This window comes from Anser anser (genome assembly GCF_964211835.1).
Source record: "Anser anser genome assembly, chromosome: 12".
NCBI lineage: Eukaryota > Metazoa > Chordata > Aves > Anseriformes > Anatidae > Anser > Anser anser.
In genome coordinates this window covers 4254152-4273969 of record NC_139733.1, presented here as the reverse complement: position 1 = coordinate 4273969, position 19818 = coordinate 4254152, and the positions used below count along the sequence as shown (strand labels likewise).

The 19818-nt window shown below is 37.0% G+C and overlaps 1 protein-coding gene across 1 annotated transcript in view; it reads left to right on the top strand.

The window, feature by feature from the left end:
- The window catches only part of LOC310880342 (uncharacterized protein), a 232441-nt gene that overhangs the window by 75211 nt on the left and 137412 nt on the right, over window positions 1-19818 (top strand). Inside the window, exon 14 of the mRNA XM_083796017.1 lies at window positions 8701-8874. Coding sequence (XP_083652143.1) covers window positions 8701-8874 — 174 coding nt within the window. The remainder of the gene's footprint in view (window positions 1-8700; window positions 8875-19818) is intronic.

The following is a 19818-nucleotide window of genomic DNA, read 5'->3' as shown; positions in this document are numbered from 1 at the left end:
AGTGGAGATGACACTATTAAGGATGGTTTCAGAAAGTTGCTTCTGTCCACTGGAAATAGAAAGTTGTTTCATAAATGCAGTTGAAGAATTGAAAATTGAAAGTTCTTTACCAGGACTTTCACTGCAGTCTATATCCTCAAGGATTACCATTCACATTTCCTAATGTCAAGTCTGAGAGAAAGCTTTCATTTGTTGTATCGCTATTACTTAGCACTTGCCATCTTAAAGTGATAATTGCTACCTGACTAAGCTGAATGATAATCGCCTATTTGTTAGTATAGGTGCTCACTTTGATTTGTGTTATTTATGTCTAATATTCAATGGAATCATGCTCTTATTGAATATTTATTGAAAAGTGTTTCAATATTTGAAGGACTACACATTTGTAAATGTCTGTAGCATGTCAATCTTCTGTTTAATTTCTTAAAGGATTTCTGTTGACAGAAATTAGTTTCCATGCCTTAGTGTTTTCTTGTCTGTTAATGGAATTTTCTACCTGTTCTTTCAGGCATCTCTGTTAAGCAAGTACCTTCTTGGTTGGTAATAACTGGGTGTCCTTTTGAGCTTAGGAAGAAGGTATTTGCCAAACCTCTTTTATTTATTAATTTAACTCCTTAGATTTGTGTTTGCAAATGATTTTCTTTTTATCTATGGCAGCTCCCATAAGATAAATTTTAAAAGTAAGTTTTCTTTTAAAATAATTTAATAAAATATTTTAGAATATGTGAATAAATAAATGTTTATTAAGTAGTTTGATATATCCTCAATTTGTCTGGACACAAGAAATTTATTACTGTGATTCAATTTGTGGTAATGCTTCAAGTGTTTTGTTATCTTAAAGATTCTTAGCACATTCATCCCCTATTTTTGGGGCCATCTTTTAGTATAAGAAGTAGGAAAAATAAGGAAAAAGAACAGGATTTTCAAGGACAAGTTAGTCATTTCACGGTGAAGTTTGGCCTTTGTGCCATGTCAATAGCAGTGTTCTTTAAATTTTAAAACATTGTAGAAAACTGGAGGAGGTGGTGTAAGAATTTGTTACAGAGCTGCTTCCGGAGGGCCAGCATAGTTCTTGCAAGGGTTCTTAGTGACTGGCTGAAAATTATTGCTGAATGCTGTTGTTGCTTAGCAAAGCAAAATGAATGTTCCCTGCATAGATGTCCTGATTCACACATCGAATGAAACACAGTGTGGGGTGTGAGCCTAGCTGGAAACTTGTTATCAACTTCCTCCAGAAAAGATAAAATGAGATAAGATAAGATAAAATAAAATAAAATAAAAACAGGTGAAAACTACGCTATTGGCTGTGGCTGGGAATTAAAGCTTTAGTTAAACCACATTGGCTGAAAGGTGTCAAGAAATTTGCACTGATGCTGCCTGAATTTCACGAATAGTTAGAGGACTTTAGTCGTCGTAACTCCTAGCACCTTTTCAGGAAAGTCATGCAAAAGGGAATATTTAATGAAATCTTCATCTATGCAGTTTAAAGAAGGTAAAGGTATTTTCTTAGCTGTGAAGGCATGTATGCTCAGAACTGTGCTTTCCATAGGTTCCATCCAAGATAATGTGTATGATAACATTATGGTGTAAATACGTTTCCTCTATGGTCTCTCATGTTCTGACAGACTTGAGTGGCATTTGGTGTATTGATTACTCCTCCACACAAGGATATGAAACTTCCCTAGATTATCCATCTCTGTCTATTCTGCATTGCATTTCAGAGTTCACAGTTTAATCTTTTTTTTTTTTTTTTTTTAATATACTTTAGTCTTTTCTCCTAAGGGGTGAAGACTATATGTTTGAATGCCAGGAAGTAGAAATCAGATAGATGACATTTCAAGTGTTCAGCAGACTAGGCACAGGGCTTGTGCCTCTTTCGACTCTGGCTCCATTTTATGTCCGTGTATGCACGTGTGCACGGTCTAACACTGGATAACACATTTGTCTACTGTCTGAGCAAATACTTAGTTTTGAAAGCTGTGAGTTAGATTACCTCTGCTTCGTGTGTGGGACATAATCTCATACACGAGGCATTAAATGTCTACCATTGGCTCTTGTGATTTAGATCTTTTAGTAGTATGTTTAAAGGATAAACATCTCCCACTTTTTTAGTAGCACACTTACTTAACGGCGTGAGAAGGTTCCCCCAGTGTTTGAAGCATGATTAAAAACATCAGAAGAATGCTGTATCATACAGGGAAAGATGAATGTACGTTTATTTCATTTATAATGTGTCTTTCAGATGTGACTGGGAAATACATTCTTGTGTTCAAAATTGGGTATAAAAACAGAGGCAAAAGTTTATTCAGTCCAGAAATCCATTTAAATAGCCTATGTTGCTAGGGTTTCTTGGTAGTAACTGCAATTTAATCTTTGCTTAAAAGGATTTTTTTGATTAATTGAGCACACAGGAAGAAGCCGACAATACTGTTCCCTCACAAAAGAAACAGCTATTTTTAGGCATTTGCTTAAATTTTAGGTTGCTTTGTTCCTGTTAAATCTCAGCCTTTACTTTGGCAAAAATCCTGTTTTAAAAGCATGCTCTGAAGTTCTGGGACTTCAGCAGGACTAAGAATTATGCACGTGCTTCAGGGTTTGGCCAAATAAATTTTAAGTATGTGTTTTACAGACTTGAAACTATCAGTGTTTTGTAGAAGATGGTCAAGATTCTTGCCTTTACAGGATTTAGGATGAGATTTAGAACTAGCTCTGCTTTAATAATGAAGGGTTGGGTAACATTTGTCGTGTAATATTAGGCTTAATGGGTAATACTAGATATAAACCAATTAATATTAGGCTTAATGAAAATTACTGTATAGGAGATTCTAATAATTGTACCTAATTGAATGTTCTTATTGTTTCAGATAATTTGAGAGTTAATGCTTATTGTGGGTACTTGGAAAAATACTTTTATTTTCTTTCAGAAGTGTTATTTTCATGTCTTAACAGCTTGAGTTTCAACTGTTCTTTTCATTTCATACTCTTATTATTCAGCAGGACTAGGAAATAGGTACAGAAAATGAGATATACATGCGCACACAGGTTAGCTGGTATATTATTATTACCTAGACTTCTGAATTCAGCTTCTGGGAATTAGACTGACAGAACTTCACATATTTTTCCCATGAAACATGCTATTTGCAAAGCTAGAGAGAATGGTGAATAATTTGCATCATTTAAAAATGATGGGTCTGTCTGCTACCAAAATCCAGAGAGCTTAAATAGGATTTAAGGGGCATAAATATTGTGTCAATCTTCTGATACTGCCAGGTAATTTATTTATTTATTTTTTTGCTTTTCTTCCGTCTTTCATAATGCATAAGTTGTTACCTATTGACTGCAGCTCCCTGCAAGTGGTGATATTCATGTTGGTTTTTGCACAATAGGGTCCTTAGTTATTATGCAGCAGGGGAAGAACAGTGTCTGCATCTGTTACGGAGGTGTGATTAGCTGATTATCTCTAAACATAGTTGAGTTGCCATTAGATTTAAGGTTAATCAGCAGTGTAGACTGAAGTGTAATGTGGAATTGTGGGAGGAAGTTTTAAACAAGGTCTTGTCTAGCTACTAGAGTGGGCTGATTTCAGAAGTAAAGGAGTAAATAATAAATGGTGCAGAACTTTGCTTCTGTGGGTACGTTGTGTATAGCCAAGGAGTCTCCCTGCTTTACATATAGATGAGTTAATAAGCTTGTTAGAGATGATTGTGCAAATGGAACTTTGGGGTTTTTTAGAGATTTACTGAAGAAACGGCCTAATTCTGAACTGTTTTCATTTTCAAGATGATATTTTCTGAAACGAAGCAAGGGAACAGTGGAGCTGAAGATGAAAGCTATGCAGCTGCATGGACTGAGAAGGAATGATAGGTCACAGACTGAGAGTGGGTTGAATTAGGAGGGCTATGCAGTCAAGACTCTGGGCATCTTAAAAGCGGAACTAAAGCTGTCACCGTTTTAACATTATTTTTACCTTTTAAATCACAGAAACATAGCATGGTACTTTATCTACCCTCCTCCTCCCTGCCCTTGATTTCTGGTAATAATGGGAGAAGAGAAAGGTTTGTTTCATGTACTTCTTGGGATACTATTTAGTCTGCCTTAGCTACTCCTGAGGACCTATCAGACTGAGGAGAGGGAAGAGAGCCTCTCAGAAATGTCCAGGTTACTTTTGTATCATCTATTTTTCTTCTTCTCTTGGCAATGACAACTCTAATCCCCTTGTATTACAGGCTTTACAGTAGGTGTGTGTGCTTGTATGCCTGTGTGTCCCATGTCAGAATTTCATACTGGCCTGCGACACCCTCTGGCTACCACCCATAAAGGAAGATAATGTTCATTTCAACTCTGTTATCCTTCCTTCCTGTTACAGGCATTGGCAACGGCTTTTACATCTTCTAAATAATCTTTTCAGAATAATCCAAATTAAACTTTCAAATAAAGACCAACAGTGGGACATAAGTTGAATTTCTTCTCTTTTTCATTTGTGTTACTAATTTCTTGTGAGAATGGAAATTTGTTTTGAAGAGTAGGTGGGGGAGAAAATAAGAAGGTGGCTCAGAGAGCCAGCTCTTTGATTTCCCATCAGGTGAGCTGCTGACTCTTTATGTAGTATATACAGCTATGTCAGGGGCCTGCTTATAGCAAGATCTTTATTGTTTTCTAGCAGTAACGAAAAGGATGTAGGATTTGTTCATATTCTTAGTTTCAAGCTCTCTGCTTATGCAGAAGAAAAGGGTCTTTGTCATCTTAATAAAATTTTACACTGCTGTTAAGATTTTAAGAGCAACCGCTGAGAAAACAGAATTAAGGAAGCAAAGGGAAAGTATGGGGCACTTGTCTTTGAGGGTATTATTTAGTTTGTAGACAGTCCTGGTTTTTGGCCTTGGCAACAAGCAATTTGACAAAAGCTTGAGTTCCTTCCAAAATCCCTGTTGGCAGCAAAGAAAATTTGCTGATTTCTGATTTTCAACCTGTTTTCTATGGAAACAAGACCTACAGAACACAATGTTTATCAATCTTTCTACTGCCTGCCAGTTCCAGTACCTTTTGAGAGGCTATTAGCCACCATCAGCAAAATTTGATAGTGGCTGGAGGTCTCAGAAATACTGGGTTCTTTTAAGTTGCATGAGGATGGGTAGTGGACGGAAGAGACAATAGTGGATGGAGACTTCTTTCCTGGTAAGGGCACTGATGTGTGCTTGAGGACTGTCTGTTTTGTTGGCTTTCTGATTAGGCAGTGGCCATGTATTTATTGGTTGGTTGGTCAACGTGTGCCTTACTCAGAACCGGCTGTGTTACATGCTGCCTCTTACCTCCTCGCAGTTAGAAGGTGGGAGGGAGTTTAGGCTGCTGTGTGAGGATTTGGGGGAATTGCTGGGAGCCACTGGCTCTGTTGAAACTGGGGCAAATTAGAGTTGCAGAAGAATATAGAACATAAACCCACAGGAAACCAGGCTTCATTATTGAAGCCTAAACTAACCTAACTTGAGGTGGTTGAGTTGTTTGTTGTTTGGTTTTTTTTTTTTTTTTAATTATTATTTTGTGTGTGTGTGGCAATGGAAGAATTAAGAAGAAAATTTGTTTTCCCTTCGGTTTCTTTCAACCCCAGATATCTCTCTCCATTTCCAGTCAGATACTAAGTCCATGGCAACATCTTTATGTATCTGTGATTGAATTTCTGAACTGTGTGGCTTGGTACATGTTACCAGATTAGATTTCCTTTTGCTTATAAAACCATCAATCTTGTTTCCAAATCAGGAGCCAAGCCTCCAAGAATTGTGAAACTGCTTGAAAAGAATCAGAGTTTAATGAAATGATAATTGCTCTGCTTGTGATTTTTATTTGGGCTGTGTTTTTAAAGCGTCTCTTGTACTCTTACTGTTCACTCTGCAGTTCTGAAGGTTAGAAACTTCAGTCGCAGGTTCACTGTATAAATAACTTAAACTAAAACCAAAACCAACCAACCAAACAAAAAAACACAAAACCCACAACTAATTACTATGGCACTTAAAGATAACAGGCAATATTGTCTCAGTTCTTGGAGATGAGAGCTTCTTAGTTCATCTGTGGTGACATGATGATATTAAAAATTATAACATGAATAAGTGTGATTAATCAAATTTGCCAAACTTTCTATGGTTGTATAGGATGAAAGGAAGAAAACAACTTGATTTCAGTTTTAAAATATGTCCATTATTACTTCAGTGCCATATGTAGCTCTTGACTTTCAGGTCCCTGCCAGTTTCAGGTAAAGCCTATGGTTTTACCTAAAAAGCTGATCTTGCAGGGCGATTACAATGAATTGCACTGTGAGAGGGAGTATTGGAGAACTTTTTTGTGCTGAATCCTCTATTTCTCAAATCTGCTTCTCGAGATAGTAATACATAACTTGTGGGAAGGTTATGTTTTTTTCTCTGATTAACATGTAAAATGCTCTGGGATTTTTAGGCAGGAAGTGCTTTAAAGTGTTACTTGCAGGTGGTGTCAAAAGTGATGGTTCCCTGATTGCTTCTGAAATTTGTATCGTAAATTGCCCAGTAAGTTCCACTTAAATACTTGGTAGAAATCTAACATAGTTCCCACCTGTTGAGGTTTGTAGAATCAGGTAGCATTAGCACCTGGTACATTTTGCTGCACAAATACTACATTTTTTATTAAAGAAATACCGTGACCTGCACCTGTATCATGCTACTAAAAAGTACTGAAGTAGGAGGGAGTCAACAAATGAGTCAGTTTGTGCAAGTATTAATTTAAAGCGCCCTGTGTGTCTTGACAGGTTGGTTAACTTGTAATGTTTTCTGGCTGATATATTCCAAACCTTGCACTTTAAACATTGTATTTATCAACCCTTTATTAAATATACAAAACAAGATCGCTCTCGCCAAAGTCTGTCACAACCCATTTTGTTGTCACAGTGAGTTTTGGTATACGCTGAGGAATGAGAGTCCAAGCCGCAAAGTCAGCTTGTTTTAGCCTCAATGGCTTTTTAAAAAGCCTGCAGCTTAAAATAATACATTATTAAGGTATTCAGACTTGTCAAAATTAATAATTAATATCACATTTATGTTCCCCACACATACACAGACTCTTTCATTCACTTCAGTTGCTACGCTGAGGCAAAGCTATTTGTGTTACAGCCGAGTGGCTGTGAATTGTGACCTTCTCACAGGGCAGAAGTGCATCTGGGGGTTTGCACTGGCAGCTCGGGGCTTCTCTCTTCTGGTTCCCTAGCATACATATGGATGTTTCTGTACAGAGGGTTATCTAGCGTTAGTCTTCAGTTGCTGCTCTGTAAGTTATCTGAGTCTGTACATGATCTGATGCTCTAATATTAATAATATTAATGAAACTTTTAACAGTTTAAGGAACGATGTTTAAAGATCCTGAGGAACTTGTTTCTTGTGATAAGGGAATAATTTCACGGGCAATTATGGGTGTTATTCAGGCTTGTTGTAAGAATAGGACTATTCTAATTTTTTGCAGAGACTGTGTCCTACCTGCAGAACAGCTGCAGTTCTGCAGTCAGTGCTCAGGGAGAACAGAGCATGATGACAGTGAGAATGACAGAAACCTCAGAAATAATAAAGACAAGAAAAATTCAGAGTAAGTTTTACCAAAGAAAGCAGAAGAATTCACCTAAATTCTACTTCTGAGATACCTGTAGGTAGCTCTTTAAAAATGACCAACTGACCACCACCACCAAAACAATCAAAAACACCCAAACCAACCAAACAAAAACAACAAGATATAAACAGGAGGAGCTAAGTTTTGTATCAGGATGGTATTTCACACCAAACTGCTAGGATTAACAGTCAATGAAATACATGCAACATTCTTTTTTCATTTTCAGAATCATTCTTTTCCAGTTTATCCCATTGTTCAAAATTGTGGATGCATTTAAGTAGCTTTCATATAAATAAAAAGTATTTCTTTTGCAATGTTCTTGTCACTTGAGATACCATGAAGAAGATTCCCAAAAAGGGGAAAAAAAAGAAGAAAAAAAAAAGTGTTTGACTTTTTGTTTGTTTGGTTTTTGTCTGTTGTTGTTCTGGGAGTGTAAAAACATATTGGGAAACATGAGGAGAGATGCAAGGCAATAGTTGCTATAAATTTTTACAGGAAAACTATACATAAAAACGCTGAGTTACCTTAGCTACCCTTGATTTCAGCTGAAGTTCTGAGTGCAGAAGACTTGTGAAATCAGACCCAGGTTCTCATGAGACCTCTTCTTAATTGGTGTGAATGAGAGAGTCAGACTTCTTCCCTTCTGTGGTCAATGAGATCATTGTTTGGATTCTTAAGCTGCCTCAAGCGAGGGATGGTGCATGGGCTGCCATATGGACCTGTGTCATCAAGAGCACCTGAATTTAGGAAAGATTGCCTTACGATTTATTAAGTTTGTGTTATTGGAGCATTACCCTCAGACACCGAGAACTAAGAGTCCCCATGCACCCTTAGGCTTAGTTGTAATACTTTGCACCTTGTTTAGAGATGTAGGTCTGAGCAGTGGAAAAAAAAAAAAAAAAGGGGGAGAGAAATCTGTGTAAAAATTGCACCAGATGAGGCTCCTTTGCCTTAGTGGAAGGACTTTGTCAGAAAATTGGATCATTTCTTGTCCTTCTGCATGGAACCAAGGAATCTATTAATTTGTCTGCTGTTATTGACTACCAGAAGAAGTAATAACATGTCCCTTACCTCTTTCAGGTGGGATCTGAATTTCTGGATCATCACGGTGCCATGTCTCCAGCTTCCTCCTTGTATATCTTGTTTTTCCACAAGATGCCGACAAATCTTGTCAATCTGCAGGAAGATACACATTCATCTAGGCAGCTTTTAATCCTCAGCGGCAATCTAAATTGCCCCAGTGGCAGTTTTGAGGTAATTGAAGATGCTCTTATCAAGTAAATTAACTTGATAGTGCCTATAACTACTTATTTGATATTCCTCCTATTTTATCTCACTTAAAGAATCCTCTTTCAGTATAGAACCGGTATCTGGACCCTTGTAAAAGCTGATTACCACTTTACGAATATTAAGGTGCTTTTCAGTTAATAAATTAATAAATAATAATAATAATAATAAAAAAGCCAAGTTTCCATACTGGAATAAAAGAAGATTTCTAAATCATCTCATGTTTATTATTAACTTACAGAAACAAGCGGTTTTTATTTAACAAGTTTATTTTGCAGACATTATCAGTAATATAATAGGAAAATATCACCTCAGTTTTAAAAAGATGTCACTTTGTGTGAATGCAAGATGAAATATATAGGGCTTTATTTTTATCCATGCAAGACAAAAATCTATCTTGCTTCACTTTAGAATAAGTAAATATGACAGTCATTACTGTGAACTGCTTGCTTTAAATGAATGTGGAATTATTTTCCTTGTGCTTTAAAATGTCTTACATATTCTTACTATAGTTTTAATTACTATATGAAGACACAAATGTTAAAATAGTGTTGTTTTGGTTTTCCAGTTTTCAGTTGTATTTTGACAAGACTTTGGTTTTATATATTTGTATATTTGCATAATTTTATATTTGTGTATATTTTTTATATTTATGTTTAAATATATTAATTATATTTTAAGAGTAGGTACACTAATACTGAGAACAGTACTATTATTCTCATAGTCATCAAACATAGTAAGCTTTCTGAACAAAATATGGATTTGAATTCAATTTATCCCCGGTAATCACTCTTTGGAGCTTAGAGGGAAATATGCAAAGGACAAAAAAATCCTGAGAGAAAGCACTGCTAATAGTACTGACTACTTAATTCACAGTACAGTATTTTCTGGAGGATAGTATGGGAACTTTTATGTCCCCAGGCATATCTGGTCATCACCTGTTACTAATGACCATATGTTGGGTTGTGTTCCAAGTATTTAACAGCCCACAAGAAATATTAATGCCTCAGGGAACTGTTTAAAAGATTAGTGTGTGAGAACTGACCTTTTACAGTGATACAATTCCTGAAATGATGAAAATTACAAGGCCAGATTGGGCATCATTTTGTCTGGAGGGCAAGTTCATTGAACTACTACAGAAATCCATGAAAACCTGGGTTACTACTGGAACATAACAAAAAGGCAGAGGCAGTGTGTGATTCTCCAGTGCCCGTGCTCCACCACAACAGTTAGGTAGAAAGCAGGAGCACCAGCTCTCCAGGTGCTTGGATGCATTCTGCCAAGAAAAGGGAAGAGGAGAACATTTGTTTGTAATAATGAATTATATTTCATACATTTGGGACAAGTATGCTTTGCTTCCATGTTAGCACAGCAGCTGGTTTTTTTTTTTTCTGAGATGTACAGGAGAGTGCATATGCATATTGCAAGTTAAATTAAACCCCCAAATTGTATATGTGATGGTGATGAAGCAATTTGAAGCTAGTCTCCTGAACGTGACATGAGCAGTATTCTGTGTGTAAACATGATGCTGTGGTTTTGGAATTAATTCTTTATTCTCTAGTGTTCATACTGAAAGCACCAGAAGTAGGTGGCTTGCAGGCTCTCTTCATAAATCATTCTTAGCTCCAAGGCTGTACAACTGAGTTTGTAAGCCTTACTGTCTTTCCAAGAATTGATCTAGTCTGCTGAACAGTGCCAGTCACAGTGGAGATGATTTACTGCTTTTGTTTTTCTGCTCTTTAAATACTGCCTGTGCTGAATAATCATTGAAGTGTCCGGTAAACGTGAAATAAATTCCCCAGTCCTCCTTCCCAAATGTTTAGGAATGTTCTCTGAGTCATTTCTTGTTAACAATACGATTTCAGAAATGTTTCCCTTCAATCAAAGAACAAATTGCTTCAATGATTTTTCACTTCTATTTCAAACTGTGTTGAAAGAGCCTTGTTTTGAGATAATTTCAAAGTCAGATCACTTCTAAACGTGCAAAACTCTGCAAGAATATAAACCTTATGTAAGATGCAAAACCAATATGAGTAGAACAGTTTCATTACTCTTTCCTTTGTGCCATCTTTTTAACTTTGTGTGAGCAAAAATGGCATTTGATTTGGCAGTGATCAGGTAAAATTAAATTAATTAGCAGAGCAAACAAACCTAGGCATGTATGTGTTGTAATTATTAGACTTGGAGGAAGTGAGAAGCCCTATGGCAGTTAGTGGAGGGTCTCAGCAACTGGAGGAGGGAAAGGGAATTTACATGGACTTTAAAACAAAATCTGAGATGAGATGCAAAGAATAAATATACAGTTGCATTTAGGCTTAATTCTTACACCGTATGAGGCTATACTGCTTATAACCTCAGCTGAACCATGGACTGCTTTAAGAAAAAAATAAAACTCAATTGTATCTGAATCATACGCTTTCATTTCTTTTCTTCCAGTGCTAAAATCTTTCTTCCAATGCTAAAATTGAGCTCTGTCCTTTTCACATGCCAGCCACAATGAACCCAACCCCTGCTATAAACATACATATAAGCTAAAATGCAATTATAGCTTACTGAAGTATGAAGATAAATAGAACAAATAGATAAATGGAAAATAGAGAAGAAATGGATAGACACCCTGCTCCAGCAGCCAAGGGGCCACAGCGGTCCATCCTCTCAATTGGGCCAGCTGCTGAATCTGCCCCAAAGAGGTGGTATAGATAAACAGCAGTCACTGCAATAAGGGTTCCTGAAATAACTGTATGATATCCTACACAGAAGTTTGTAATAGGTAGGCAGATAGTATTTCTTTACAAATATATATATTTTTTGTAAAATATCAGTGTTTTAAAAATCAGTTGACGCGTGCTTAGCTAACAACCATAAAGCAGTGCTCAGCGTAGCTTAGTGTACAACAATGCTCTCTCCTCACTTCTCATGCTCATGCTGAGATATATTTTTTGCTGTGGGGTATTGCTTCATTGAAATATGGAAAGCATCTGAAATACAAATAATCCTTTTGCTTTGTTCAAAGGAGCCAATGTCACTTTAGAATTTGAATTAGTTAGTGGGTATGCCAGTGTGTCCCACTGAAGTAAAAGCAGTGCACTGGCAAAATTGTGCAGCTCTGAATTTATCTAGAGTGAGCTAAGCAATCTGGATGCATCAAAATGTTTTCTACAAAAGTTCAGTAACACCCAGAACTACTTAGTAGAGCTCTTGAATGCTTTGGCAGTTATAGTCAGGAGTTGATTGTTTCCAACAGTTATGTAGATTTATTCTAGGTCCATCTCCAATTTAGCTTGGTATGTGGATTTATCTGAGGTGTTATACACAGGAAAGAGTGAAAAAAAGTCTTAAAAAAAAAAAAAGGGGGGGATCTGCATGCAGGACTTCTTGGTGTGTTTGCAGAACTATCTACTAAACTAATAAACTCTTTGGATGAAATATTTGTTCATCTTCTGGATGTGAGCTTCACTGCGCAGTAATAAATATTTTGTTTTCGTCCGTAAGCAGACTCTTGAAGTAGTCTCGAAAACATGCAAAGCCCTGCTAGCAAGCATGTCTGAACTTACAAGTCTTAGGCTCAGGTTTTATTTCTCTACTAGCTGAAACATATCCAGTGAGGATACATGTGTGCCACTATCCTTTTCATCGTGTACTACCGTCCCACTTGGGATACGCTTTGTTGTTTAACCTGTGACTTTTGTGCTGTATTTTAACTGATGATTAGCAGCTTTGTTTCTTCTGTGTTTTCAGAGGTAGGGTAGTAGTTCAGCTGACCTGTACTATGCAGGGGGGACTGTGACCTGGGGAGAAATAATCACCAGTGATAGGACCCGTGGCAATGATGTCAGGCTGAGGCAGGGGAAGTTTAGGCTGGACATCAGGAAGAGGTTCTTCACTGAGAGGGTGGTCACACACTGGAACAGGCTCCCCAGTGAAGTAGTCACTGCACCAAGCCTGTCTGAATTTAAGAAGCATTTGGACTGTGCACTGAGTCACATGGTCTAAAATTTTCGGTAGACCTGTGCGGTGCCAGGAGTTGGACTCGATGATCTTTATGGGTCCCTTCCAACTCGGGATATTCCATGATTCTAAATAGAAAGCAGAGATCTGAAACCAAAAAACCACAGAGGGTGGCTAGAGTTCTGGAGGTCCTTGCTCTTGGTTGATATTTGTATTTACCCTTAGAGGGGTCAGCAGTGAGGTATAATCTGTTAGTATTGTGCGTCTCTCTCTGTATAGAATCACAGACATCTGCACAAGTAAGCACCATGTGAATCTTAAAACTGTCCACTATATGAAGTTACTCAGAAATGTGAGCTCCCCATCCAGCCCCTTTTGTGACATACAGTGGTCTAGCACTATGTGCTTGTAATTCATGATCTAGCCTTGTGGAAAAGACTTTGCAGAAAGGATAATTCACAGATGCTATCAACTTTGTGGTAAACTTCCTCGTGTTAATGTTGTTTTGAATGTCTGGAACTGCAAATACACGGTCAGGTGGAGCACTGCTGTTATTGCACCATGGCACCAGGTACCAGAGGCCCAAGAGCTGTGGTTGTAATGGCAAACATCTCTGTCCCAGTCATACAGTGACCTGGGTGAGTTTTGGATAAGCTTCTGATTTTTGGAAACATTTCCCAACCAAATCAGTACTCCGAAGCCTTGGAAGTCTGCCCAGAACTGTAAGATCATACTACTGTAAAAAGATCTGGTTTCACTACAGTGACATTTCTTTCTCAGTATGGCTATGTGCAACAACTGATGTGAACATGCACTGGAAACCTAGTGTGAGTCCAATGAAATGTCCAAACTCTTCGTCAATTCAGGCTCCAGATTTGCTGGAGCACTAATTAATTTTTGGATTTCAGATTGTGGAGGTAAAAAGATCTGATGGTTCCTGGTTTGTCATGTTTCTGTCCCCTGACTGGACAAACTAGCAGGTCTGACTACAATTCATTTTGCATTTTTGAGTTTCCTCAAGGCCAGGACTTCCACGGGTGCCAACCTGAATGAGACATTCTGAAAAATTTCTAGACATCATTTCTGTGCATCATTGGCTGGGCTAATAAAAAGAATGAACATTATGTATAAAATGAGTTGAACAAGCAAACAAAAACCACCAGAAAACATTGAAGTGAGTAGATCCAGTAATAGGCTTTTCTTCTAGCATCCTGTTTTCTTATGCAGATAGTCCTTGTTGGGGATTTTAGCAGCTGTTGCCATCTTTATTGCTAATCCTAATGCCTAATGTTTCTCCCAGTTTGTCTTTAAAAGTTCTTCAGATTAAATATGCAGCTTGTCACACGAGTACATTGGTAATTCTACTATAGAATTACTATATGTATACTTAATGTATATTATATATGTTAATATGTATACTTAATGTATATTATATATGTTATTCTTATATATATATATCTACACTGTACATTGCTATTTATAATCATGTCAGTATCAGAAAAGCAATTTGATAACTTTGACAGCAAAAATATGCAATATCTGAAAGAAAAAATAGGATGGGAAAGACACTTCCTAATTTACTGTCTACTTTTGCTTGCTCTATAGCCCAAAAGATTAGTGTTGTATGTCAAAATGGCTGTATGTGTTCCAGGTGAACTCTTGCATAGCCAGTGATAAAACAGAAACTTGGAACACTGTGCTTTAAAATATGTGTTCACTCCCCAAATTCATTTGAACTGCTTTTACTACTCAAAAGAGATGTTTAAAAAAAAAAAAAGTTGTATAATTTGTCAGTTTTGCAAATTTATTTAAATCAAATATTTTTGGAAGCTTTTTGTTGTGTGCATGTGACATGAAAGCTACATCTGGTTAGAAGCAATCCACTGCATTAACCAGGATATCTCTGTCATTTGATAACATGCCAGAAGGCCACAATGATGAGATAACAAAAATTAGGGATTAAGGGTTTTTTTTTTTTTAATGTGTTAAAGACACAGTGTAGTTGTGGTTATTTAATACAGTGGGAAATGAGTCTAGTAGGCGATTATTTTTGAATATGAATACTTGTTCTACAGAGGTGTTAATAGCTATATTTGAATTACACCAAATGCTCTGGCATGTACTGAACCTTGATCTGTAAGGACTAATGTTTTCATTTGTTTCAAATGCATAAATTGAAATAAGGCAGTACTATTGTGCCATTACTGTCACCACCTTGAGCATTTAAATTATTTGGATTAGGCTTTTTTTTTTTTTTAAGTCAGTAGGAGTTTGAGAATTTTTGTTGTCTCCGAAAATGGTAACGGTCTCATTGTTAAGCACATGTATGTCCATTTGCAGAATCAGAATTTTAAACAGCAGATGATGTTTTAGACTAGTTTCAACTTTAAGGTGCCACTTTTATTTTGCTCCTCTTGGTGTTTGTTTGAAAACTGAAAATTTTAAAGTCAAATTTACTTTCCTAGCTCTGTGGTTCTCTTGCAAAAAAAGAGCTGTGTGATATCTTACAGATAGAGGTATCCTACTTTTAGGAAGGAGTTAATAAAGGTGGAGTTGGAAAAATCCTAAAGGAAGATCAAATTTAAATGTAAACATCTTCACTGCTTTTTTAAAGAGAATTGAGGGAAAAGGGATATAGAAAATTATAGGCTTTGCTAAAACTGTGTCTCAGAGTAATGTTTTCTTTCCAAAGCCTTGCATAATGTGTCAGTATATTTTAAAAAGACATATCCCAAAACCAGAAAATAATCAAGTCTTTATTAAACAAAAAAAATTACTTCTCTATCAAATAATGGAAGTGTGGTAGGAAAATAAATTGGCCTTAACTGGATTGCTAGGCTGCACATTAGTAGAAATTATAAATAGTAAGGAAGGTGTGATTCCTGTTGCTCTGTCAAAACATGTTCCCAAAGAAAGAACCATTTCATAAAAAGGAAAAAAAAATCTGAAATGCAACTAATCCTGGAATGGTATAAAGTGATGTAACACAATTCTTTTCCTAATTTAATTCCTAATCCTCACTTTGTGTCAATATTGGAAATAAAAGGACTAAAAATCAGAACTCTGTATGAAAAAAAAAGAAAATCCATGAAGTAAGCCTCCATATGAAGTAATAGCTTCATTTCCACATAAATTTAAAATCTAACTCACATTTTGAGTTATAACAAAATACACCTCTACCTTTCATTAGTGTAGTTTTGAGCTGAGAAGTGCCGGCACACTTGCAAAACAAATTTACTGACAAAAGTATGCTTTAATACAAAGAGCTGGCACTGGGATGAGCATTTTGCAGCTACTGTGCTGAATATTTTAGTGATAATCATCATTAACCCACAAAGTTCTGTTTCCTCTTACGGCTGCTGTAACCCCAGTACCTTCCAGACAGTCAAGATTGCAAAGCATTGCTGCCTTTAACAAAAAAAACTTTAGACACAGTAGTGCTCTGCCTGGTAGACACTGTAAATCTTACAGGCTGTTTGGTGACGGGAAACCGGGAAACAAGGTGCTGGGTGAGTGAGGCACAAGAAGAAAAGCAAATAAGGAGCAGAACTTAAAGGACACTTGGGCTTTCTGCTGCCCAGGTTTTGCACAGATCTTCTGCCATTATCAGCTGCCAGGAGCTGAATCTGGGATTTGTGCCATAAAAGTTTAGTCTATAGTTGGGATAGAGTTGCTGTCCGAGTTGGTAACTGTAGTTGGCTCGTGCTGTCTGTGGTATAGTTATCATGCAAGGATATAATGCACCAAGTGGTGGATTGTGTATGTGAACTGATCAGCAAGCTTACTGTGCTTTTGAGTCTGCCACTGAAGAAACGTCATGTCCTTTGGCAAACTGTGACAGAGGACTTGAGGCATCAGAGACTGGCCTCAAAATGTGTGGTGAATTTAGGGTGCTTGTCACTGCTGTTTCTTATGCGTGTTTTATCTCAGAGAAAAGGAAGGTGATGTGGTTTGCTATTAACGCTCCAGTTTGCTTTACTTCTAGTCAGCATCACAAACACACTGAAATTTCTGAGAAGTACATGGAGTAATAGATATGTAGAAATTTGATATAAAATTGTTATTGTGTACCACTCAGAATAACAGAGCTGAAATCTTGATGCCAGTAGGGAGAGCTAATGCCCTGACTTTAGTAGGGGTATGTAACCCCCTGCCCCTCACTCCCCAGTAAAATTTGTGTTTTATGGGGCATACAAAAATTCCATACTCTCAAAAGAAAAAGGTTAACTGTGATTGGATGGAGGAAGTTAAGAAGAACATGCCCAGTCCTTCAACTGCTCCACAAAACTCTCCAGTAGTTTGTGCTATGGAAATATGTTTTCCTTTCTCTCACCTTATAACAGACACTATTAAGGTGGCTGCATTGTAAATCCTCCCCAGATAATTTGGTCAAGAATCAATGCTAACTTTAGTGAACGCTAGCATGAGCCCAGAGCAATAAAAATACAAGCATTTACAAAGAGATTTTTGGCTGCTCCTCCAATCTGGAGACTCCAGGACACAAGCATTTGGGGTGCAATATAAGAAGTGTGCCTTTTAAAAACAGATTGTATTTCCTTAACGTTGGAATACTCTCATTGGAAAATGCAGCTTTAATTTGGCTTGCCTTAGGATTTAAAGTTTAGACAGTACGAGCTTACTTTGAAAATCTGTAGATGTGTGTTAGAAAATACAAAAATTGTGGTTGTGGTTGTGGCTGAGCATAAACCAGAATGATAGGCACTTTAGCTGGTGTAAATTTATGGCTGGAACAATTTACACTGAGAATAAACAATTTAATGGATAGCTGGAAGGATTAAAGGATGTTCAATCCATCAGATTAAACATGTCATTCTTGCTGGTGAATGGTGCCATTATCTGACAGGAGACTTGGAAGCTAACATTCTTTCAGAGGACACATTTTCACTGGTTTACATCTATTGATAGAGACTTCCCTAATGCCTTCAGTGATACCTTGGCCCTGCTGAAATTAGTGGTAGAACTTCCCCGGACTTCAATAAGTCAAAGATTTCAGCCTTTATCTTTTACTTGTATTAAATATTCAGAAATCACTAATGAGCACAGCTGTCTGCAACTAGTTTCTCTTTGACTCCAAATGATGAGCTTTGAAATATGACTCTAAAGTTTGATGGCCAATAGTTGGCGTGCTGTTATGCTTTGGAGGTTTACATTATCATTTTTGCTAAGTGTTACTAAAAGAGATAGTAAGATAACTAGTACTGACACACAGTCAATTTTACCATAAATCAGTGATGTTACACGCTTTTCCTATTACACTTAGATATACAGATAAGAAAAAGCCATGATAGTTTGAAAGGCAGATCTAAAGATTTTAGATTTAAAGATCCAAATTTTCCATGGGTTGTATCTGGTGAGGTGGCCCATAGTTTCCAATTCTCTGCTTCCCATTCAAAAACAAAAAAGCAGTTTGTGTTACCCTTTCTCATTAGCTGATCCAATGCAAGAAGACATTTTTCCCTAGATAAGATAGTTTATGGACTGAATTTTGTTGTTATTTACACAGTGAATTTCTACAAATTCAGAAAAAGCATCATGTTTACAATAGACTTTAACAAGGGGCAGTGTCATGGTGAAACTATTCTGGAATAAATGAGATATAAAGATTGAAAGTGAAGAAAAAAAGCAGAAACTGAGTTTGTGAATATGCAAAATAGACTTCAATAGTCATAACGTAAGCTTGTACTCTACAGCAGTTCCCAACAGTTATGAAACTTCTCTGTTCATAGTCAGATATCTCCCTAACCCATTCCCAAGCTTTTTACTGAAGCCTGAACTTCACTACAGCATTAAGCTGGCCTGAATGCAGTTTATTTTATTAAAGATAGTGGTTAAAGTCCTACCTGATTCTTGGCCTGACTTAAAAACTAAATTATGCATCTGTCAAAGGTACGTAGAATCTCTTTTCTTGGCTCTAGAAAACAAAACAAAAAACCTCAAACCAACAGCAACCAAACCAACCAGGCTGCACAAAGGCACGGAAGTTTCATGTTTGCAACTTGTAATAAAATTACTGTGACTTAACAAATTAAGTTTCAGATGATCTATGGTACTCATCAGTCTTCATGTTCTTGGCCCATAGCAAAACCTGATGCTATTCAGAGAACTAACTCTCTAATTCAGATTTTGTGTTCAGTTGCCTTACCTTTCCTGCAGGCCAAGAGTGCGTGTGTGTATAGACAGACACCATGAGTTGGCTGACGGGCAGGAACTTACGAAGATGAGGTAATTTAGTTTTAATTTTGAGTCCTGACTTTGCTTTTAAGAGTAACCGAATATATTTTCTGCTCCAGCTCTATATGCCATGGTATTACTACTCAGCGATTACCTGTGAGAGTGTTCTCAGTTGTTGGCAATTGGACCATGCAGAACGTGAAGGCACTCTTTTCAGGTTACCTGGCCGAGCAGATTCTGTGGCGGTTCTCCCTCTAACCTCTGCCATCCTTAAGGTTTTTTTGTTGTTGTTGTTGTTTTTTTTTTTTCATTTTCATTCCTTTCACATTTCCTTGTGGAAACATTTGAACTGTCTGGAACAGCAGACTTACTTATTTCCAGTTGGAGGCTGCTGCCATCAAGAAATGCATTAAGAGAGCATGAAAACCCTGCACTCTTTACTCAGAATTTCTTGCATTCCAAGCAAGGACCACAAAAGCCTCTGGTAGTTGCTTCACAGCCTGTCTTCCACTGGAAGATGTTGAAACTTTCAGATGTTTAGAGATTTTTTCTTATTTTTATTTTTATTTTTTGTGGTAATCTCCTTAGTATGTAGGAGTTCTAATTCTCCTTGTTTCTCCATGTAGCCATCATAAGAATTTTGCTTCAGACAGAAATGCAATTAGTTTTAAAAAAAAGAGTAGATTTAAGAAAATGTAGCTGTGTTCATAAAATGCAAGAATTGTTACTGCTTTATCACTCGTGACTGACTGAAACTCGCTGGTAGCAGCC